General features: G+C 37.9%; 2 protein-coding genes across 22 annotated transcripts in view; one reads left to right on the top strand and one right to left on the bottom strand.

The window, feature by feature from the left end:
- LOC128025447 (calcium/calmodulin-dependent protein kinase type II subunit gamma) overlaps positions 1-11,845 on the top strand; it is a 64,423-nt gene extending 52,578 nt beyond the window's left edge. For 2 of the 18 annotated variants that reach the window (XM_052611826.1, XM_052611828.1), the window contains 10 exons: positions 397-437; positions 796-882; positions 2,162-2,206; positions 2,795-2,849; positions 4,030-4,134; positions 5,532-5,690; positions 6,518-6,593; positions 6,942-7,036; positions 7,148-7,394; positions 9,125-11,845. In XM_052611826.1, the coding sequence (XP_052467786.1) occupies positions 397-437; positions 796-882; positions 2,162-2,206; positions 2,795-2,849; positions 4,030-4,134; positions 5,532-5,690; positions 6,518-6,593; positions 6,942-7,036; positions 7,148-7,380 (896 nt within the window). In that variant the 3' untranslated portion in view covers positions 7,381-7,394; positions 9,125-11,845. Of the gene's footprint in view, positions 1-396; positions 438-795; positions 883-2,161; positions 2,207-2,794; positions 2,850-4,029; positions 4,135-5,531; positions 5,691-6,514; positions 6,594-6,941; positions 7,037-7,147; positions 7,395-9,124 lie in introns of all 18 variants that reach the window. The other 16 variants (XM_052611830.1, XM_052611834.1, XM_052611829.1 and 13 more) reach the window with 11 other exon arrangements.
- A 2,063-nt stretch (positions 11,846-13,908) lies between these two features.
- Positions 13,909-20,602, bottom strand: part of LOC128025446 (bifunctional heparan sulfate N-deacetylase/N-sulfotransferase 2) — a 67,655-nt gene continuing 60,961 nt past the window's right edge. For all 4 annotated transcript variants that reach the window (XM_052611822.1, XM_052611821.1, XM_052611823.1 and 1 more), the window contains exons 8-14: positions 19,839-19,935; positions 19,091-19,214; positions 17,770-17,944; positions 17,375-17,545; positions 16,435-16,544; positions 16,133-16,232; positions 13,909-15,131 (exon numbers count right to left, since the gene is read on the bottom strand). In XM_052611822.1, coding sequence (XP_052467782.1) covers positions 15,006-15,131; positions 16,133-16,232; positions 16,435-16,544; positions 17,375-17,545; positions 17,770-17,944; positions 19,091-19,214; positions 19,839-19,935 — 903 coding nt within the window. In that variant the 3' untranslated portion in view covers positions 13,909-15,005. The remainder of the gene's footprint in view (positions 15,132-16,132; positions 16,233-16,434; positions 16,545-17,374; positions 17,546-17,769; positions 17,945-19,090; positions 19,215-19,838; positions 19,936-20,602) is intronic.

Here is a 20,602-nt window from a genome sequence, read left to right as displayed (position 1 = left end):
TAGTTAAATGATCTCACTTAAAGCTATTGAAAAAATAGATTTCTCTAGATATGACCCCTTTAAAGTACATTTCACTAAACTTAATTATTTTCATTTGCAGCAAGTTATTTATTTATATTATAAGATACATGCTTTTTCCCTTCACCTCCCAAAGCTTCATATGTCTCTGGATTAATCTTTGTATATATAGATCTCTAAAAATATCTCATGTGGGAAATAAAAAATGATTCTAGTCAGCATTGCCTCCCAAACCCTGTATGCTAATCAATGACTGAATGCAAGCCAGCAGTTAGTTAATTGTTTTATATGGGCATTTATTTGAATTATGTGCAGCATTCTAAAAGTTTTGTCACTCGCGCTACATGTAGTAATTTAGTCTCTCTGTGTTCCCTACAGCATGCAAAAGTTTACTCAACAAAAAGGCAGATGGAGTCAAGGTAAGCCCATAGATGTTCCTTATATACTTACTTTTGTCTGGGAGATTGAGATCTTTTCATCTCTCCAGCAGCCTTCTTAGGTTCCCATCTCTACCAGAGCTTTCCTTTACCTGGTTTTAAAATAAACATGCTTGTTATTAATAATATAAAGTTCCATGGAATGTCCATTGGTTATCGGCGGAGTGTGTGAATGATGGATGTCTTCGTACAGTCATCTTCCTGGCGGATGCGATTCATCTGTTGTGTATTTCTAACTACCACGTCTGGCATGAAACCTTTACTCGCAGGACGATTGGCTCCGATCTCTAGTGCTGTCATCTCTCTGAAAAGGAAGTTGTATCTGTCCTCTCTATTTCAGCCCCAGACAAACAACACTAAAAACAGTGTAGTGAGCGCTGTAGTGAACGCCATGAAAGAAAGCAACACGGCCTCTTCTACACCGATGGTACCTCATCTACATTCAGCATTCTTTGTAACCCATCTACTCATCTGACCGTTTCCCATAGAACACGATCAAGTGTTTGCAATAGTGTTTGGTGCATGTCAGGAGTTTTTGAACCCATTTTGCATGTACTGCATCCCTCAGACCTGTAGTTTTCTGTGCCCTGTGCACGTTTTTCCCACTTATGTGTTTTTTGGGGCCGCTCAGGTCTTTTCGAAGCACATCTGGTACACATAATTGTGTTGTTTTATAAACGTGTCATTAGGAGTGATTTGTTCTTGCCTGTAAGCTGCTGGTTTATGTCCTTCTGTACTCTTCTTATCCTTAGTTTGCCTTTGTAGGTGTATTCACACTGCTATTACAAGTATAATATATAGTCATTGAACAAGATTTTGTTATTTGTCCAATCGTTTATGCTACCATACAAAATAGCATTGATATATGGATTTTAGTACTAATTTTATTGGATTTTAGTGAGTTGGAGTGCATAAACCAATCAGAGTAAAGATGCAGTGTCCCAAACTGAAAGCTGTCAGCCGTGTTGGAAACTAGCAGTGTTCCCTGGAGGTTTAAGAAAAGGAAAGTGGATTGACACTTCAGATGGGGCTTGTTTGCTCGACTGCCCAAATAGCTGTGCAAATAGCATCCTGGGACCTTTAAAACAATCCGTTAAGAGCACAAGTTAACCCCCGACCCCTCCTGAGGCCTCTAAATGCCTCTGTAGTGCTGATGGACAGCTAGAAACCACTGGGCTATCAGACACATACAAGGAATCAGAAGCCATATCCCAGTCATATTCACTTTTTGGAGGGTTCAGTTGGGTCATAGAATTTCTGAGAATAAACTGGAAGTTAATCTGAGGAAAAATATAGTGCATATAATCCTTCAAGGTGGATTTATTTTTTACTTATGATTCTCCATTCTCTGGTGTCAGCAGAATTTCAGTTGAAAGAATTTGAGAAACTGCATCTTTAAATCTTTGTGCGCATGCCGTTTATTATTTTTATGAGTGTACTCGTGTGGTCGGTTTTCTGTAGTGAGCTGTGAATGTTCTTCAAGCACGTCATGAACCCCAACCTTGTGTTTATTTCCACATAAAGTAAATGTCTGTTTAGATCATAATTTTTTTACTTGATCTCAAAATCCTCAGTTTGTGTCTTAGCCAAGACAGCAGTTTTAAAAGTGTGTGTGTGTATTCCTGGAGGACATTGTGTTCAACCAGATTGTTGGGGATGAGTATTACTACTTTAATCATGATGTAAAATCTTGTTCAATTTTACAGGAGCCACAAACTACAGTTGTGCACAACCCTGCCGATGGCCCCAAGGTACATTTTTCAAGAGCATTTGAAATGGCATTGGGGGAGCGATTCACAAATTGCAGATTTGAACCCATTTTAATAAATATAAATCTTTTCTGATTGCAATTCCTTATTGGATAAAAACGTTTTTATTTTATTACCTTAAAAATATTTTTGTTTTTATTCAGTTTTATTTGCTTGTTATTTTTTAATACTTCATCTGATTTCAGTTTGTAGTTTATTTCAATTTCAATATTTTTTTATGGCTACGGTTTTAGTTTTAGTTAATAATAATAATCCTAATATGTAATAATAATAATTAAAAAACTTGCAAAATATTTGTGAGCATTCACTGAATAATTTTGTTATCAGTCTCTCTGACTGAAAAACAAATTGAATTGTGCCGTTTGTTGTTATAATTTAAAATATATTGATGTTAAATATTATATTAATGTTTACCTTATGATTACCGAGAATCATTCTTAGAATCAACAACATGCTGTATCATGAGGTTCCTAATCCTGGAAGTGTATAATGGTATTCATTCCTTTTTCTTTCACGTCTAATGTTTGGTTTGTCTTGTATATTCTCTGTCTGTCTCTTATCTGTCACCAGGGCTCCACAGAGAGCTGTAACACCAACGAGGAAGAGGATATGAAAGGTAGGAAAGGTATACAGATCTTCTCTCCTGTTCTCTGCATGTCTCCAGAACTGTGGCATTGCAGCTCCCAGTGCTCGTGTCAGAAGAACACCTCCACTACCACAGTACCAAAAATGCCTTTGATTAAACAATATACATGTCACGTCAGTCAGTATCAGTTTAAAATATAAAATATAAGGCTTTGTGATTTAAAGCCAGGGCCATGAAAGCACGCTGCCGGACTGAGGGGAGGAGAATTATAGTAGAGGGGATCGAGACGGGGTTAGATGGATTGTGCTGTACACGTTTAACATGCATGATGGCACAACCCTTTTTGATTACAGCTAAATTGCTAGATTAAAGTTAGCAAAGGTTCAAAGTGAAGATGCACCAAAGAGATTTAACTACAGTATTCAAAGAAGTACTTGAGGGCACACTCTCAAAAAAAAAGTCCCATCTAAATAGGGCATTAATAAGCAACTATTATGTCACATCACTCTTACAATTTGTTGTTTTATACAGTATATATAAATATATTTATGCACACATCTGTAAGTTGTCGGTACCTCAGTAGGTTTCCTTGTAGATTTTGTGCGTGTTTGTGTGTGTGTCCTGTGTTTTTCACCCCACTTTTTAAGAAGTTTGTTGATGTGCCGTGTCATGTAAATTCATTAGCATGCTGCGAACTGGACTGTTTTCCCCAAGGGACTCATGTTTTGTAAAAGTCACGAAAAGAGCGAAGCTTGAAATTCATTTCCTCTCCTTATTCACTCTGGGCCTGGACGGACAATAGCAGCTTAAAGAGCCTTATCATTAGCTCTGTCACGTCTGAGGTTAGGTGATGAGGACAGGAAATTGGCGCGGAGCCTGGAGAAACAATCTCTGAACGCACCGTTATCCAAGCACAACAAACGCGGCTCCACTTCACCACACCCATAGATACAGACCTGCGTCACACCATCACTCATAACTCGACTGGAAAATCCAGGATCATCACCTGTAGTCCTGCTCCTAAAAAACAGTGCTGCTTTTATTGAGAACAGCTCATGTTAACGCATCCCATCCTGAGTCTTCGTGACCGTTATGCTATTTAGTCATGATAACGTGCCAGCATTGGTGTGGTGTCTGTTAGTGTGTTTCGGCTGGTGAAGGACATGAGAGATGTGTGTGTTTTTCCTCCTGGTGGCGTGTGGTTTTGGGGCTGTGCCAGCCGAGAGTGCACAGGGAACGAGCAGTGACAGTGCCGTGATGAGTCAGTGCAGTGCCGGGGAAGAGCTGCCCGCTCTGTTGGCTTCACCTCAGGGTTCTCCTGCCAGTAAGTCAAGATCCTCTCGTACCACCTGGGCACCTTCAATCCCCTTCTCAATCCCTCCTCAAACCCTCAAGTCGAGACCTTTTTGTCCCCCCACAACTCCAGTCTTTCTAGCATTTAGCATACTTTAGCATACTATCATAGTATCACTTGCTTTCCGTGTAGAACAGTATTGAATGTCACAATTGTTGCTCACAAATGTATTCACCCCCCCCCCCCACCATGCATGCTGCTCAACTACTATTTACAGATTTGTTTTGTTGTAAAATGGCCCTTTAGTATCTAGATGGATCTTTTATTTGTTCTACACCGGATTATCCTACATTTTCCTTCCCAACCTGTGACTGAAGTCTCGAACCTACCCCTTTGGGGTTTCAGAATTCGTAATTAATATGCTTTTTTGCACAAACATTTTAATATCCCTCATCTAAGCTACATACTTGTGAATCGGTTTCTTGCTAGTTAACAATACTCCATATATAAATTAAATTGAATTTAAATGTATGCATTTAGCAGATGCTTTTATCCTAAGCGACTTACAGTACTTTCAGGCTATCAATTTTTACCCATCATGTGTTCCCGGGGAATCGAACCCCCAACCTTGCACTTGATAGCGCAATGCTCTACCAATTGAGCTACAGGAACATATATAAAATAACATAGGAATGGTATAAGAAAAAAAATAGACTTGATTCTGTTTCCAAGCTTGCTGCAACACCTCATATAAGACCACATCCACACCTGCTCTCTCTCTTCATTTAACATCTGTCAGCATCTGTCTTTCACAATTTTTTCCAACCTTCCCCCTGTTTTCTATTTCATAAATTCCGATAAATTGTCTTTCTGCAAATTAACTACAGATTTCCATTTTAATCTTTTCTTTATCTTTTCCATTCTTTTTAATTGATCTCTTTATGTAACACTGTTTATGAAGTACAACAAAATTACCATATTGTTGAACTGTATAACCTTTTATATAATGCATTAAAGGAATTGTTTACCCCAAAATGTAAAAAAATGTAAAAATGTATGTTGTTCCAAAACTACATGAACACATAAGGAGATTTAGCTGAATTTCCACCATGCTCTTTTTCATACAAATGTATCCAAGGACTGTGAAACTCCAAAAAGTCATAATCACTTTTATGATACATTTTTGGAGCCCAGCAGCATCCAACCATAATGTAATTTCATGGTATGAAAAAGAGCTACAGTACATTAAATAATCTCGTTTTGTCTTCTATGGAAGGAAAAAAGCATTACAGATTTGAAACATGAGGTTAAACAAATGATGACAGAATTTTCAATTAGGGGTCTGATGTTGTACTTCATACTCTTGTGTGTTCATGCGTTCCTCTCTCTCTCTTTCTGCATGCATCATCTCCCTGTTGTGTGTGCAGCGTTGTGTGTTGCAGCCGTCCCAATGCATGACGTTAAACGCTTGGCATGGAACAGTTCAGAACATGCCTCATGTCCAGAGTTAGAGCGCACTCATTCTGGCCCTTGTGCCTCAGCCCATGGGGTCAGCGGTATCACGGCGAGTTGGTCCGCAGCTCAGTGTGAGTGTGTGGGGTAGACAAGGACACACACACAGAAGATGTCAACAGGAAATCAATAATAGAATTAAGTAGTGATATCCTATCCAATGTAACAGTTGGCAGTTAATATATTGTATTAGTCAAGGTTGACTTGTTGGGTTGATTTTTATTTGTATAGTAATGGAGAATGTGTTAATCCAAATGCTTATGTACATACACATTTATAAAGGCCTATTATGCAATGGGAGAATATTCACACCCTTTTCAGTTTTCTCTGTGGAAAAAAGGTATGTTCACATGTCCTACGACTGCAGATTCAGCAGTAAAATATAGTCAAATAGTTAATTCCTTAACATTTATTTTCAATAATTGCAATCATTGACTGTTTTAATGCATGATTAATACATGAAAGGCATAGAATGCAATTTATTGTAGCTAGAATCGAGTTAGATAAAGTCTGATCTCCTGCTAAATAACTTTAAAGTTTATTGATAGTGAGTTTGCATAATGATTGTTACTTGTTTTATTATATTTTTGTTTGATTAATCTAATTACAAACATTCCTCTTGGCATTCATAGTGTTGTAACAGAAATGCATAATGAACGGCTCAAAGTAGAGAGTCAGTAAATATTGGCATGGTGTCTATGCACCAAAACTCACTAACAAATAAGTTTTAAACTTTTGTGTCATGTGACCAGAACCTGCATTCCAGATAAAAGTGAATCTGGCTTCTGAGTATAATAAGAACATTTTTTTTAAAACGGTGAATGTTATGCTTATTAACTTTGCTTTTCTTTTTTATCATTTCATTTCCTCTCCATCCATCATCCCTCATCTTTTTGAGTAGCTCGCAAGCAGGAGATTATAAAGATCACGGAGCAGTTAATCGAGGCTGTCAACAATGGAGACTTTGAAGCATACACGTAAGCACAGCCCACCTGCACCTGACAGCAACACATGCTTCAGCTGGATTGTAACAAAGATACTAAGAAATACATGCCTGTGAATACATGCAAGGCTTTGTGTGACTTTTTATATTAAAAATGAACAAACAGACCTATAAATTGTCAGTTTGAATAAACTCCCAGACTGACTGATCAGCGACTCCTGTTCTTTTGGGAGAATGTTGTATCTAGCCATGAAGTGCTGGTAATATCCAGTTGTATCTGGAACACAGCATATGTTCACTCTGAAATTAAATGCTCTTTTTTTTTAATGCTATATAAATTTTTGTTATATGAACACTGTTATTATATTCTTATGTACCACAGAAGAATCTGTGACCCTGGTCTGACTTCTTTTGAGCCTGAAGCTCTGGGGAACCTGGTCGAGGGCATGGATTTCCACAAGTTCTACTTTGAGCACTGTGAGTCATGTCTAACTATTAGTATAGTTGTTTTACCTTACATAATTATTCATATAAGTTGTCTTTTGACCGTATGTATTCAGATGCAATCAATGCATTTTACTTTTTCAGTGCTGAGTAAGAACAACAAGCCTGTGCACACCACTATCCTCAATCCTCATGTTCATCTCATCGGGGAGGACGCTGCCTGCATCGCATATATCCGGCTGACGCAGTACATCGACAGCCAGGGCCGCCCACGTAGCTGCCAGTCGGAGGAGACACGCGTGTGGCATCGCCGTGACGCCAAGTGGCTTAACGTCCACTTCCACTGCTCAGGGGCACCAGCCGCCCCCTTACAGTGAACCACACAGGACAGGTAAAAACACTCCATTCATACACACCTACAGAGGGTACGGAAAGTATTCAAACCCCCTTTAATGTTTTCACTCTGTTATATTGCAGCCATTTGCTAAAATCATTTGTTCAATTTTTTACCCTCATTAAATTACACACAGCACCCCATATTGACAGAAAATCACAGAATTGTTAACATTTTTGCACATTTATTAAAAAAGAAAATATCACATGGTCCTAAGTATTCAGACCCTTTGCTCCGTATTTAGTAGAAGCACCCTTTTGATCCAATACAGCCTTTTTTTTTTTTATTAGTTTTTCACACCTGGATTTGGGGATCCTCTGCCGATCCTCTCCAGTTCTGTGAGGTTGGATGGTAAATATTTAAGGTGTCCCCAGTCACAGAGTTGTTGGGAAGCCACTCCTTCGTTATTTTAGCTGTGTGCTTTGGGTCATTGTCTTGTTGGAAGGTGAACCAGAGGTGCTGAGCACTCTGGAGAAGGTCTTCATCCAGGATATCTCTGTACTTGTCCACATTCATCTTTCCCTCGATTGCAACCAGTCTTCTTGTCCATGCAGCTGAAAAACTGCCAGCACCATGCTCCACTGTTGGGACTGTATTGGACAGGTGATGAGCAGTGCCTGGTTTTCTCCACACATACCGCTTAGAATTAAGGCCAAAGAGTTCTATCTTGGTCTCATCAGACCAGAGTCCTTGGTGTTTTTTTTAGCAAACTCCATGAGGGCTTTCACGTGTCTTGCACTGAGGAGAGGCTTCCGTAGGGCCGCTCTGCCACAAAGCCCCGACTGGTGGAGGGCTGCAGTGATGGTTGACTTTCTACAACTTTCTCCCACCTGCCGACTGCATCTCTGGAGCTCAGCCACAGTGATCTTTGGGTTCCTCTCTCACCAAGGCTCTTCTCCCCCGATAGCTCATTTTGGCCAGACGGCCAGCTCTAGGAAGGGTTCTGGTCGTCCCATATGTTATCCATTTAAGGATTATGGATGCCACTGTGCTCTTAGGAACCTTAAGTGCAGCAGAAATTTGTATGTAACCTTGGCCAGATCTGTGCCTTGCCACAATTCTGTCTCTGAGCTCTTCAGGCAGTTCCTTTGACCTCAAGACTCTCATCTGCTCTGACATGCACTGTGAGCTGTAAGGTCTTACATAGACAGGTGTGTGGCTTTCCTAATCAAGTCCAATCAGTATAATCAAACACAGCTGGACTCAAATGAAGGTGTAGAACCATCTCAAGGATGATCAGAAGAAATGGACAGCACCTGAGTTAAATATATGAGTGTCACAGCAAAGGGTCTGAATACGTATGACCATGTGATATCTAGTTTTTCTTTTTTAATAAATGTGCAAAAATGTCAACAATTCTGTGTTTTTCTGTCAATATGCTGTGCTGTGTGTACATTGAGGAAAAATTTAACTTTAGCAAATGGCTGCAATATAACAAAGAGTGAAAAATGTAAGGGGGTCTAAATACTTTCCATAACCACTGTACGTTTTTCTGTCCTTTTATGTGAGCTGGGCTTCATACATCGCTACACTATTAAGATACATCACAATTTTGGCAACACTGCCAAACCTTAAGCCACAAATAGACTTCCATAGACTCCATCTCTCATGCGTCTAGTTAAGGGAGTAAAATTTGTTATAAAAAACAATTTATGATTGTATGCAGTAAGACAGATGATGCACATTTCCATTCACAAAAAATTTATTTTCGCCTAATTTTTTTCCAGCTTACCTGGATTCTCAAGATAATGGGAATGTTTCTTCTTTGTGGCTGGACGGGCACGTGAAGGCCAGCTGGATGACAGCTCTTAAAGTTACAGACACACCAGTGAGGAACTCTGACAACATCCAGTTCAACAGTCAACACCACTTATCCTGTCCAATCTTTGACCAACGGGAGCTGGCCGCGGCTGTGGCCCCGCCCAAGGGACGGTGCATGTATCTGACACCCACATGGGGGTGCTGTTTTGTCCTTTTCCCACGGAACCATCTTTTTTTGCCCGTTAAAGATGTTCAGAAGGTGTTGTAAGTACTGATCTGTGAAATCATAAATATACGATATATTGTAAAAATCACTAGCTGAACCAGAAGCTACAATCCGGTTTGAAAATCATATATGTAAGTAATCCAAGGCGGGAGTTGGGAGGGTGGGGGTGCTCAACTTAACAAAATTACAAAATGTGCCCAAAAAAATGCTAAGGTTTACAAGTTTTGTCTTCACAGTCCTTCTTGTATACTTTGCAGCTTTTTGGACACAAAATCAATTAAGGGAAGGGGTCGACTAATCCGAGAGCAAGGCAGTGAAAATGTTCAGAAGTTCTTCATATCGAAAAAAAGAACCAAAGTGTAGTTTTTAGTCTTTTTAAGGATTGTTTCTGTTTGGTGTTGGCTTTTTATGTAACCCGGGTCTAAGAGAAGGTTTGTACTGCCCAGGTTTTAGTAATCTCTTACGTTAATGTGGAACTCTTCAATTTCCTTTTTTTTTTTTTTTTTTTTTCTTGGACTGACATAACACAAGTATTTTGTGTTCATTTCGAATTTTTAAGACTGTTTTATTTTTTAAGTTAATCTAAATAAACATAGGATTTACATGAAATATTTAAAGGAGATATAAATGTTCGCCATCCAGGTTTAGGAAAAGATGTCGTTCCTGACTGTGCTTGATACGTTTGTGTGGGTGCGTGTGTGAGATATGAACTTGTATAAATTGTATCCCCCATTTAGATTTAGTATAACAAAAGCTCAAGTGAACCGAACGCAACCGAACACCGACCAGTAGATTCACCCTTGTCGTTTTGTTAGCGTCGTAGACAAACCACTGCAGGATGTACTGTGATATTCAGACATAAACTTCTCTCCAGTTTCTGAACTCGGCGACTGAATCTTCAGATCTGAGCTCAAAGGAGGACTAGTCGTTTTTACAAACTACATCATGGTGAAAATAGCTTCAGTAGTCGAGTATGTTGTGATTGAGTCTCGTCGTCTTTTCTTCCACTCATTGTAAAAGTACTCTGTTGTTTTAGTAACGTTAGACTCACCCTGTCCTCAGTGTTGTCTTAGTCGTGGTTCGTGACGGTGGGGGGGGACATGCTCTGTAAATACATGTTGTTTAGTTCATCCAATCACAAGGAGCGCGTGGGAAAAACGCAAACTCGTCCAGTTGCCATAGTTATGTTAAAATCATAGTTTTAATGTTTGTACGATTACAATTCACAGTGGTTTAAGATTTCCCCACAAACTATATTACGCAGGTTTTATAGCACTCATAAACTCCGTTTTAATTTGATGGTTTGATAGTCACGAGTGGTTCATCTATTAAGTTCATCTGTAGTTGCACGAATGCTTTTCGTCACTGCTATGGTTTTGTTTTTAGATCTATATTAGTGTAGGTTTGTTTTAGGCAATATATTATGTGTGGAAAAAAACAAACTACGAGTTCACCCCATCTTCTTGGAACACATGAGTTTTTTGTATGGGTCTGTAAATACATGTAGTGTTTGCACACCCTGGGCTTGGTGACATATCAGGACTATACATCCGCACGTGTGTAAGTGTGTGCACGCGCTTATCACCTTTACAATGGTAGTGATGCTGTTAGATTATATGTGATGATGCTGTTTTCATGTCTCGTGCTGATTTCTTGCATTTTTTTTTTGTTTGTTTGTTTTATTTTCTAATCGCTGATTTCTTTTTCCTTTGTTTGTGCTATTGGGAACTGCTGCCTTGCCTGGCCAAACTAGATTACACGTTTTATGATTTTTATTTTTACTTAAATGCATCCTTTTTCTGTACATGAGTGACATCTTCAGCTCCATGAAAATTAAAAAGATTGAGATGGCTATGAGGAGTCACAAGCTAATAGATTTAGATTTAGTGAAATAAATATCCCACCCCTGAAAGCTTGGTCTGAATCCTGGGCCAGGCGGCGAACGTATGAGTCTTCTGGCCCACCCGTCCAATGACAGGAGAAATCAAAGACACAGTTGAAATAAACTGCTGAATATGCATGTATACTTTTCTCGGTAAATATTTTTTTTTTCCACTGTCTGTGTTTACTTATTAATAAAGGGAAAAAAATCTCATAGTATTTGCATCTCGACATGAAAATCACTCCATTGGGAAATATAAGTGATGTACCATGTAAAAAAAAAAAAAAAAACAAAGACAAAAAAAGTAGAAAATAGTGAAAATATATAAAACAAAAGCCTCTGCTTGGTATGCTCCCCTCATTCTAAGTAAATCTATTGCATTGTAATGGTATACTATTGGGCTTCGTATATACTTGGAGTTTAAACATGGATGCTGGATTTTTGCATGATCATACATTTAATAAAACCATGAAATGACAACTATCAAGTGTTTGTCTGAATGTTAGTAGGTCTTCATCATAGCTTTGTTATTATTGAAACTTGATCTGGAAAGTATTTAATAAAAAGAGCATTTCTGCAGCTGATTTGGTGTTTTCTCTGTGCAAGTGTAAAATGTAAAAAAAAATTAACATGAAATCAACATTTACTGTGATACATGTCACTGGTCTTATTGCGAAAGGTTAATCTATGCACATTATTATAATGTTCATGATAATATGATTCAGAAGTTTGGTGCTGATTTAAAATGTTGTTTGCATTAACATTCTGGTGATTTTTGGTCGCCCCTTCATTTGACTGCCACAAGAGCATCAGATATATATATATTTTTTTAATTTTACCTAAGTGGAGTCATCTGCTAGTAGCTTACTGTTGTATTGTGCATATTAATGAAACGCACTTATAGATGGCAGTGCAGCACATGTATATCAATGCTAATGCTTTCTCCAATGCTGTAATGTAATGCTGAGTAATGTAAGAAAAGTTAGCAAGAATATAGTTTTGAAACTGCATTAGTGTCTCAAGGGGCCCATTCCTTGTTCAATATTCTGGTTGTCGCCTTTAGTGGGCCTCGGTGCAAGACCTGTGCTTAATGAACCAATAACCATGACATGTGCTATACATGTCCATGTTTAATGTTCTGTGAATTAGACCTGGGCTTTTTTTGTTTGAAACTGCCATAAAATCTCCTCCCCTTGTTTATTGTACATACTTATGTACCTCCACGGTAAAAGGAATGGAACGTGTTAGCGCTTATAGCTTTGATAGGTGCCCAACTGTAAAGATGTACTAGGAAACGACACCCAAGTAATATGTGAATACAAGCAACATTTGCTGCATCAGTGGTGTGTGTCTGCATTCAGATATATAGGCACTTTATAGAGTTTGCACCATTTATTTTTTCCTGCTCTCCCCTCAAGCACACAGTGTACTGTCTGTGGTGGCTCCCAGTGGACCTGAGCGAGTCTTATTTAAGGGCTTTGCTTGCTGCTTTCGAGCGACTGGGCCCCAAAGCTCTTGTTTCTGTGCAGTGATTAATCAAACTCTCTCTCTACTCTTCCTCTCAGCTGATAAAGTAGACTGCAGGAACACAGATAAGATACCCACCGCTCTAGTTCACCTCACTTTACACTTTGAAGAAGAGAAAAACGAGATGCCCTTGTTCATTCTGTACCTTTATTTCCCAGTATGTGTCCACTTAAATTGAAAACCAGACATGACGGGATCACATTACTGTTGATTTATTTGTATGTATCCAACTGCTGCCACACACACACACACACACACACACACACACACACACACACACACACACAATGCACATTCACTTGTTGGCAATACAGCATAAAGCAGTTCTCATTTTGGCAAAAAAAAAAAAAAGGTTTTTGAGATCCAGACAAGAGCTTCATTTTGGGTCTGCACCGATATTAGACTTCCAAAATCTAGTTTGCTTTCTTCCTGTCTGCTCAAAAAATTATGAATGCAGAACACCGCTGATGATGTGATTTGGACTGGTTTACATAAGTATCAGTTCAACACAGGTATTGGAATCATTTGTGAATGATGATAGTATGTTGCTAATATAACCTATTACAATAAGCATCCTTAAGCATCCTAAAGTTTTCTGTATTTTCATGACTATGAAAATTGTAGATTCACACTGAAGGCATCAAAACTATGAATTAACACATGTGGAATTATATATGGAATTATATACATAACAAACAAGTGTGAAACAACTGAAAATATGTCATATTGTAGGTTCTTCAAAGTAGCCTGCACCTTTTGCTTTGATTACTTCTTTGCACACTCTTGGCATTCTCTTGATGAGCTTCAAGAGGTAGTCACCTGAAGTCTTCCAACAGTCTTGAAGAAGTTTCCCGAGAGATGCTTAGCACTTGTTGGCCCTTTTGCCTTCTGTCTGCGGTCCAGCTCACCCCTAAACCATCTCGATTGGGTTCAGGTCCAGTGACTGTGGAGGCCAGGTCATCACTCTCATTCTTGGTCAAATAGCCCTTGATGCCTTCAGTGTGACTCTACAATTTTCATAGTCATGAAAATAAAGAAAACTCTTTAAATGAGAAGGTGTGTCCAGAATTTTGGTCTGTACTGTATATATACACATATAAACTTACATTTTTAGATTTTTTAAATATCAATTTTTTAATTAACATCACTGAGATCACTGTACTGCTTTTTGAAATGGCCTTTTCCATAAATGATACATTGCAGTGCTTCCTTGGTGATAAAACCAAGTTATATTAAAAACCGGAATAATTATATTTCCTGCCTAAATGGCTATGGTATCTTGAAATCCTTGCTAGGTTTTGGAACAGAGATATCATCTGCAGATCGCATAGACTAGTGTACAAAAGTCTGGGGTAAGTAAGATTTGAGTTTTAAGAAGGATTTTATTTTATTCACTGAAAAGAAGAACTGCTTCCTGAACAACAAATTAGCATATTTGATCATGTGACAGTGAAGACTGGTCGAACTGCTTTGATATCACATGAATACAAATAAAAAAAAACTTAAAAATCATTTAAACTATAAAGCAGGTATTTTAAATTGTAATATTAATTTTTTTAAAACAGTATTTTTACTCTCATAAATGCAGCCTTTGTGAACATAAGAGGCTTCTTTCAAAAACATTAAAATCTTAACTAAACCCAAACTCTTGAACATTAATGTAGCTAGTCAAAAATGAATTTTTGAATTTTAACGTTTGCCCAGTTCATTCAATAAAGAAGAAAACCTGCTAAAAGTAGCCACATTTATGACACATTTAAATACTTCTCTGCTTGGCAGAGTTAAAGACTTCTGAGACTAAAATCGAAATAATCCTCTCATAGTCCCTTCCTTTCATGGGTATTTGAACAAAATGCTCCTAGAGGTTCTGTGCGATTCCCTCTCTTCCTAGAAGACTATATTTGCATTTAAAAACAGCCAGTTCACAGCTGATAACCAACCACTCTAGAAGTCTTTTTAAAGCTGTCCAATCAGGTCGCTTCCATTTCCATATGCATGACTCTGTGAACGTCCACTACAAGTTCCCATAACCAGGTTGAGGGCTTCATGCAGACTGACTGATGGCTTGATCGGCCAGCACAGTCCATCAGGGCCTGTGCGGGGTACGGTGGGCGAGAGGGGTCAGTCCTCTTTTGGCTCCTGCCGCACGCGGGCCCGGAGTTCTCCAGTGTGGAGCAGGGTTCTGCTGTGGTTCTCCTTAAGCAGGTTCTGATCAGCTCCAGCTGGCGTTGTGCAGTTCATCTCTGAGCCAGATGGGCAGAGGCTGACCCAGACGTTTCAACATCCTGAGTAACTCCACGTTCTGCTCGCGGTAATACTCCGACAGAAACACCCTCGACTGGAGTCAGGAAAAAAACTAAACGTGAGTTACACACATTTATGGAAGAATATGACAGTCATGAGACATTATGAGATATATTACAATTCTAAGTCAAATTTAAAATAAAAATTCACATGACAAAAAAAAAGTTTAAATTATGAAACTTTTGTAATTTTTATCTCATATTCTGAACAATTGATGATGTCAAACTTCTGAGATAAAATTATGAGTCAATTTTGACAAGTGAATATTTTGAGATAAAAAGTCAATTTTGTGATAAAGTCAAAACTATGAAATACTCATTCTATTTAATAATTTGAACTTGTGTCATTATGCTTTTTTATCTCATTATTATAAATAACCGATTTATCAAGTCAAGATTGAGAAAAAATTTATGTGGCAAAAAGTTAAATTATGACAAACTAATTTACACGCAGGAAATCAAAATCAACAGGAAAAGTCATGAAATAAATCAATTTATTGTGCCATAATTATGACTTATGTCAATTTGGACTTGTATCATGATTTACCAAAAATTTTAATTGTTATAATTTACATGTACTTATGTGGCGGAAATAGTCTTCTATACATACATAATGCAGTTCTATATTCTATACATACACAAGGTAAATATCACTGATTGAATAATACTGATCACCCAGGAGAAACTGTTTTTTTGTTCATGCATTTACACACTAGACTGGACACAAGATTGAAACTTATGTGCCAACTGCTGCAACACACTCTGATCAGCACTCTGTGATTTAATTTAAGTTGCTTTTGAAATCCAATTTGCTCTATTCCCACTTGATTTCAAATGGACTCGTTCTACAACCTCAAAATAGATCTCATACATTCTCTTCCATCAGCTTTAAGTGTGCAGCCGATTATAGAAAGGGAAACTGTACTAAATAAACTTCACTGGCTGTAATTGAAATGCAATGTCTATTTTTGTTCAGCTACAATATATCCTTCTTATCTTGATATCAGGAGCTGTAATGTTGAGAAGCAAGCTGTACCTCCAGGCTCATTTCTGGATATATCCTTCCTTTGCTCTTTCCCAGACAGCGACGTCCTGCCTCCAGTTTCTGACACCAGAAACCTTTACTCTCATCAAACCTTTAAACAGAGAGCAGGCCCTAGTTATGTCTCCAATAGAAATCAAATGTATCTAATCCAATTAAATGCATTTTTAAGGACATATTTTACTTAAAATGTCATGGAATAGAATTGAGGACTGAGATGATTAGTTCTGGAGCAAATATAGTAGTGCTCTTGGACTCTGAGTGAGAGAGTGTGCAGTAATAATGAGAGCTCGCACGTCAGCGCCTGTGTGTAGTTGTAGTACGGTGTGACTCCAAGAAACTTCTGAATCCCATCCATCACCTGAGCAGGACTGGAGCGCAGCTGCACACCGTCCACGATCAGCAGCTGTTCACAGGAGAAAACACACATCACACACACTGATGCAGTACAACACACCTGCTCTAGAGCATTATGGGATGATTTTGAACAAGTGTAGGTTCACTTATCACAATGTCTGAATATTCTAGGTCACTTATCAACATAATCTAAAGTTGTGTAAAAAGTGTAAAAATAATGTAAACGGAGTGTTTACAGTAAAAAGCTATAAATGAACAAGGGCCAGGGGTCCACTAGGGGGCTTCAGCAAACTTCCCAGGGGACTTGAAGATTACTTAAAATGACTTGAAATAATACAAAAAAAGTATGAAAATAAGCTAAAACAGTAAAAAAAAAAAAAAACCTTGCTAATGACTTAAATACTCACAAAAAAAAAAAAATCACAGAAATACATTTAAATTGGATTAAAACAGTAATTTTAAAATGCAATTTAAAATGATTTCAAAGACATAAGAGGTACAGCACAAATTTCAAGAAGAAATTGTGTGTAAAAATGATTTTGTGTTTGTATGCCATTAAAACATTATTTTATTTATCAATTCCACTAACAGATCAACTACGGTAAAAAGTTAACAGCTTTTACAAATGCCATGCAGTAATAAAGACAGTATCCAGCTGAAGCGGTGTTGTCTATTTAGGCATGTTTTAAAAACGGTTGACCAATCAACATCCAGGACTGAAATGAAAGCTAGCTGCATTATAGCATGTCATAGCTGCTGATGAAGATGAAAAGAGTTCTTTTAGGAGACAGATCTTTTGTGTGCACACCTGGCTAGGCTAATAGCAGTGTGACTAGTTCCTGAAGTCGGCTGTAGGCATGTGTGAGTGTGTGTACACACCTGACTGGGTTGGTAGTGGTGTAACCAGCGCTCCAGATGGCTGCTGTAGGCTCCCGGCTGCAGGCAGCGGTGGTGCAGAGAGAGCAGAGCTGCAGGCGACGAAGGCCCAGAAGAGATCACCTCATAAAATGTATAGTTTAGCGCCACAGGGTCCTGATGAGCCCTCTGATGCTAGAGAGAGATCGGTGGAAGAGAAAATAAACAGCAGTAGTTTTCATTTAATGTGTCGCTATAAAGGACTCAAGAAATCAATCTGACATCAAAGGCAGTAAACAAAGTATTAGGTTTCCAAATAAAAGTCAGTTTTACATCAGACGGTGTAGTTGCTACATCTACCAGCAGGAGCGGTGAATCATGCTAACTAACCAGCTAAGTCCTTGTGTATGCAAACGCACCTGGTACCAGGAATACGCACGGTCAGCAGGGTTGATGAGTATAGAAATGATTTTGGCTCTTGGTAACAGGGCCGCTGCTCTCTTCGGGGCAACTTCAGTGTCAAAGTAGTTTGCGCTCTTTTCAAACAGGAAGTCTGTGCTCACATTTGAGGGTACGGGGAAAAAATCCATATACCTGAGACAAGACAGACAGAATTAACATACACTCATGTAAAATATCCAATATAAATAAAAGATTAAAAGGGGAATTCACTAAGAATTATGTTGTATATTTTAATGCATTAAATCACAGTTGCTTAATATTTGCTGAATGAAATCCAAGAATTGTTTCGTACTGATTTTGGGGTACAGATTTCAAAAACTGCTTGCTTTGCTCTAACATGTCACTCATTCTGACAGATATTATGTACATTTTCTAGCATTTTTGCCTTTGACAACCATCTGTGAGGTTCAGTCGTCTTGTATTATCCCCAAACAAACTGCAACAATGACATGAATCCCGTCTTCCTCTGTGCCAGGTTACAGCTACTTGTTTATATTAATAGCTGATTTTTCACATGTATGAATTATTGTTGTGTTATTTTATTACCAATCCTGATTTCAAGGTTAGAATTATGGCCACCGACAGAAGAAAATGCAAATATGACCTAAATGTCTTCTGCTCTGTGGGTGTTTTCCTACATCCATACAGCAACACAAAAATACAAATTTAAAAAATACATATTTATTTATACCTTGTGTTTAAAGCTACTTAATATTAAATAGAGTATCTGAACATATTTTCCACTCTTTTGCAGACTGCAAGTTAAGTAATTTTTTTTAACACCGTTTAATATTTGACTTTTATTTTTCTTTGTGCATTAAACTTGTTACATATATATGACATCAAAAATCGACATTCATATTCCGTGAAAAAAAATTTAAATAAAAACCGCATGTGATTTTTCAATGGAGCATAATCAAAATAGGTAATATTCTGCTACAAAAAAATTTGATAAGTTACTGTATGTGTTGTCTATACTGTTTTGAAGTCATTCAGTAAAAGTTTACAGAAATTATTCAATTGTTTTGTTTACCATGCAAAACTGCATATCTGAATATTTATACTATTCTCATCCAGAGATACATAAATTTAAGCATTAATAATAGTCATGCTTTCTAAGACACAATATGCACGCTAAAAATCAATTTATGATACGTTTCCCATGATCCAAAAATGATTTCTGCCAGTGTGATGTGAGTGAGGCTTTTTAAAAATTGGTATCTGATTTGAAAATGAAGAACAAAGAAGATGAGGTATGGATGGGGTTTCCATGGTTACCAGTCAATGCCATGCTGGTAGTTTGGTCCGCTGAAGAACTGCACCTCCTCAAAGGTGACGGGGCTGGGGAAGCTGCTCGTAATTGCAGGATGAAGGGCAAGAAACGAGTGCAGTGCAGTAGTTCCTGCAGAAAGAGCACAACACCACCGAATCAAGCTGCTTTGATCAAATATTAATCACATTTGTTGCAAATGTTCTCGGTTCTGTGACTTGTATGTAGAATGAAATGTTCTACATCCTAAAACCTGGCTAATTATTAATATGTATATACCGTATTTTCCGGACTATAAGTTGCACTTTTTTTCATAGTTTGGCTGGTCCTGCGACTTATAGTCAGGTGCGACTTATTTATCAAAATTAATTTGACGTGAACCAAGAGAAATGAACTAAGACAAATGAACCAAGATAAAACATTACCGTCTCCAGCCGCCAGAGGGCGCTCTATGCTGCTCAGTGCTACTGTAGTCTACACTGAAGACATAGAGCACCCTCTCGGTTGTAGACGGTAATGTTTTCTCTTTGTTCTTGGTTCTAAATAAATGCGACTTATAGTCCAGTGTGATTTATATATGTTTTTTTCCTCATCATGACGTATTTTTGGACTGATGCGACTTATAGTCCGAAAAATACGGTAAGTCTCTTATGGTTTCAATGACTAGCAACTTCTCTGGTATATGTTCACAACACAGTGCACATCTAGCTTAAAAACTAACTAAATAAACAATCGTATTTCGAGGTTTTTTGTTACCAGTCTTTTGAGGACCAATCACAAGAAACTTGGGCAGTCTGTCACAGGTCTTCTCTTTGGACCAGATGTCTTTGTGTCTCTTGTCATGACACGGGTTCTGTTTATCAGGGGGAGTATTTGTGATTATAATGTGAGCATAAATGAATATGAGACCAATTTAAATCAATTTCCTGTTCATAACCTAAACATGAAAACATTAATTTTAATTTTAACAGGGGATCCACAGGTTCTTCAGAGAATTTGTGATGTCACAGATGTGAATTTTTTTTAAATAAAACTTAAAATGTAAAGAAAAATAATAACTGTAAGCAAAACAAAGAAACTTTAGTTAAATGTTTGCTCCTCCCACATTTAAAAAAGTAATTTATTAAAATGTATTAAGTATAAGACTCTGTAAATCAATTATTATATTAATGGTTTTACAATGTAAACATCATAATTGTTTTTGTTTTTAGATGTAACATAAAAAATGTTTACATATAGATATCACCCGATAGATATGACCCCGTTCAAAAGTTTACATACGCTCGATTCTTAATACTGTGTTGTTACCTGGATGATCCACAGCCCTTTTGGGTTGTTGTTGTTTGTTTGTTTGTTTGTTTGATAGTTGTTCATGATTTCCTTGTTTGTCCTGAACAGTTAAACTTCCCGCAGATCTTCAGAAAAATCGTTAAGGTCCCACAGATTCTTTGCGGACTCATGAACAACTGTCACAAAAAAAAAAACCCCGTTGTGGACCATTCAGGAAACGACACATTATT

This window comes from Carassius gibelio, chromosome A12 (genome assembly GCF_023724105.1).
Source record: "Carassius gibelio isolate Cgi1373 ecotype wild population from Czech Republic chromosome A12, carGib1.2-hapl.c, whole genome shotgun sequence".
Lineage (NCBI taxonomy): Eukaryota > Metazoa > Chordata > Actinopteri > Cypriniformes > Cyprinidae > Carassius > Carassius gibelio.
The sequence above is the reverse complement of the archived record's forward strand: the minus strand, read 5'-3'. Positions and strand labels throughout refer to the sequence as shown.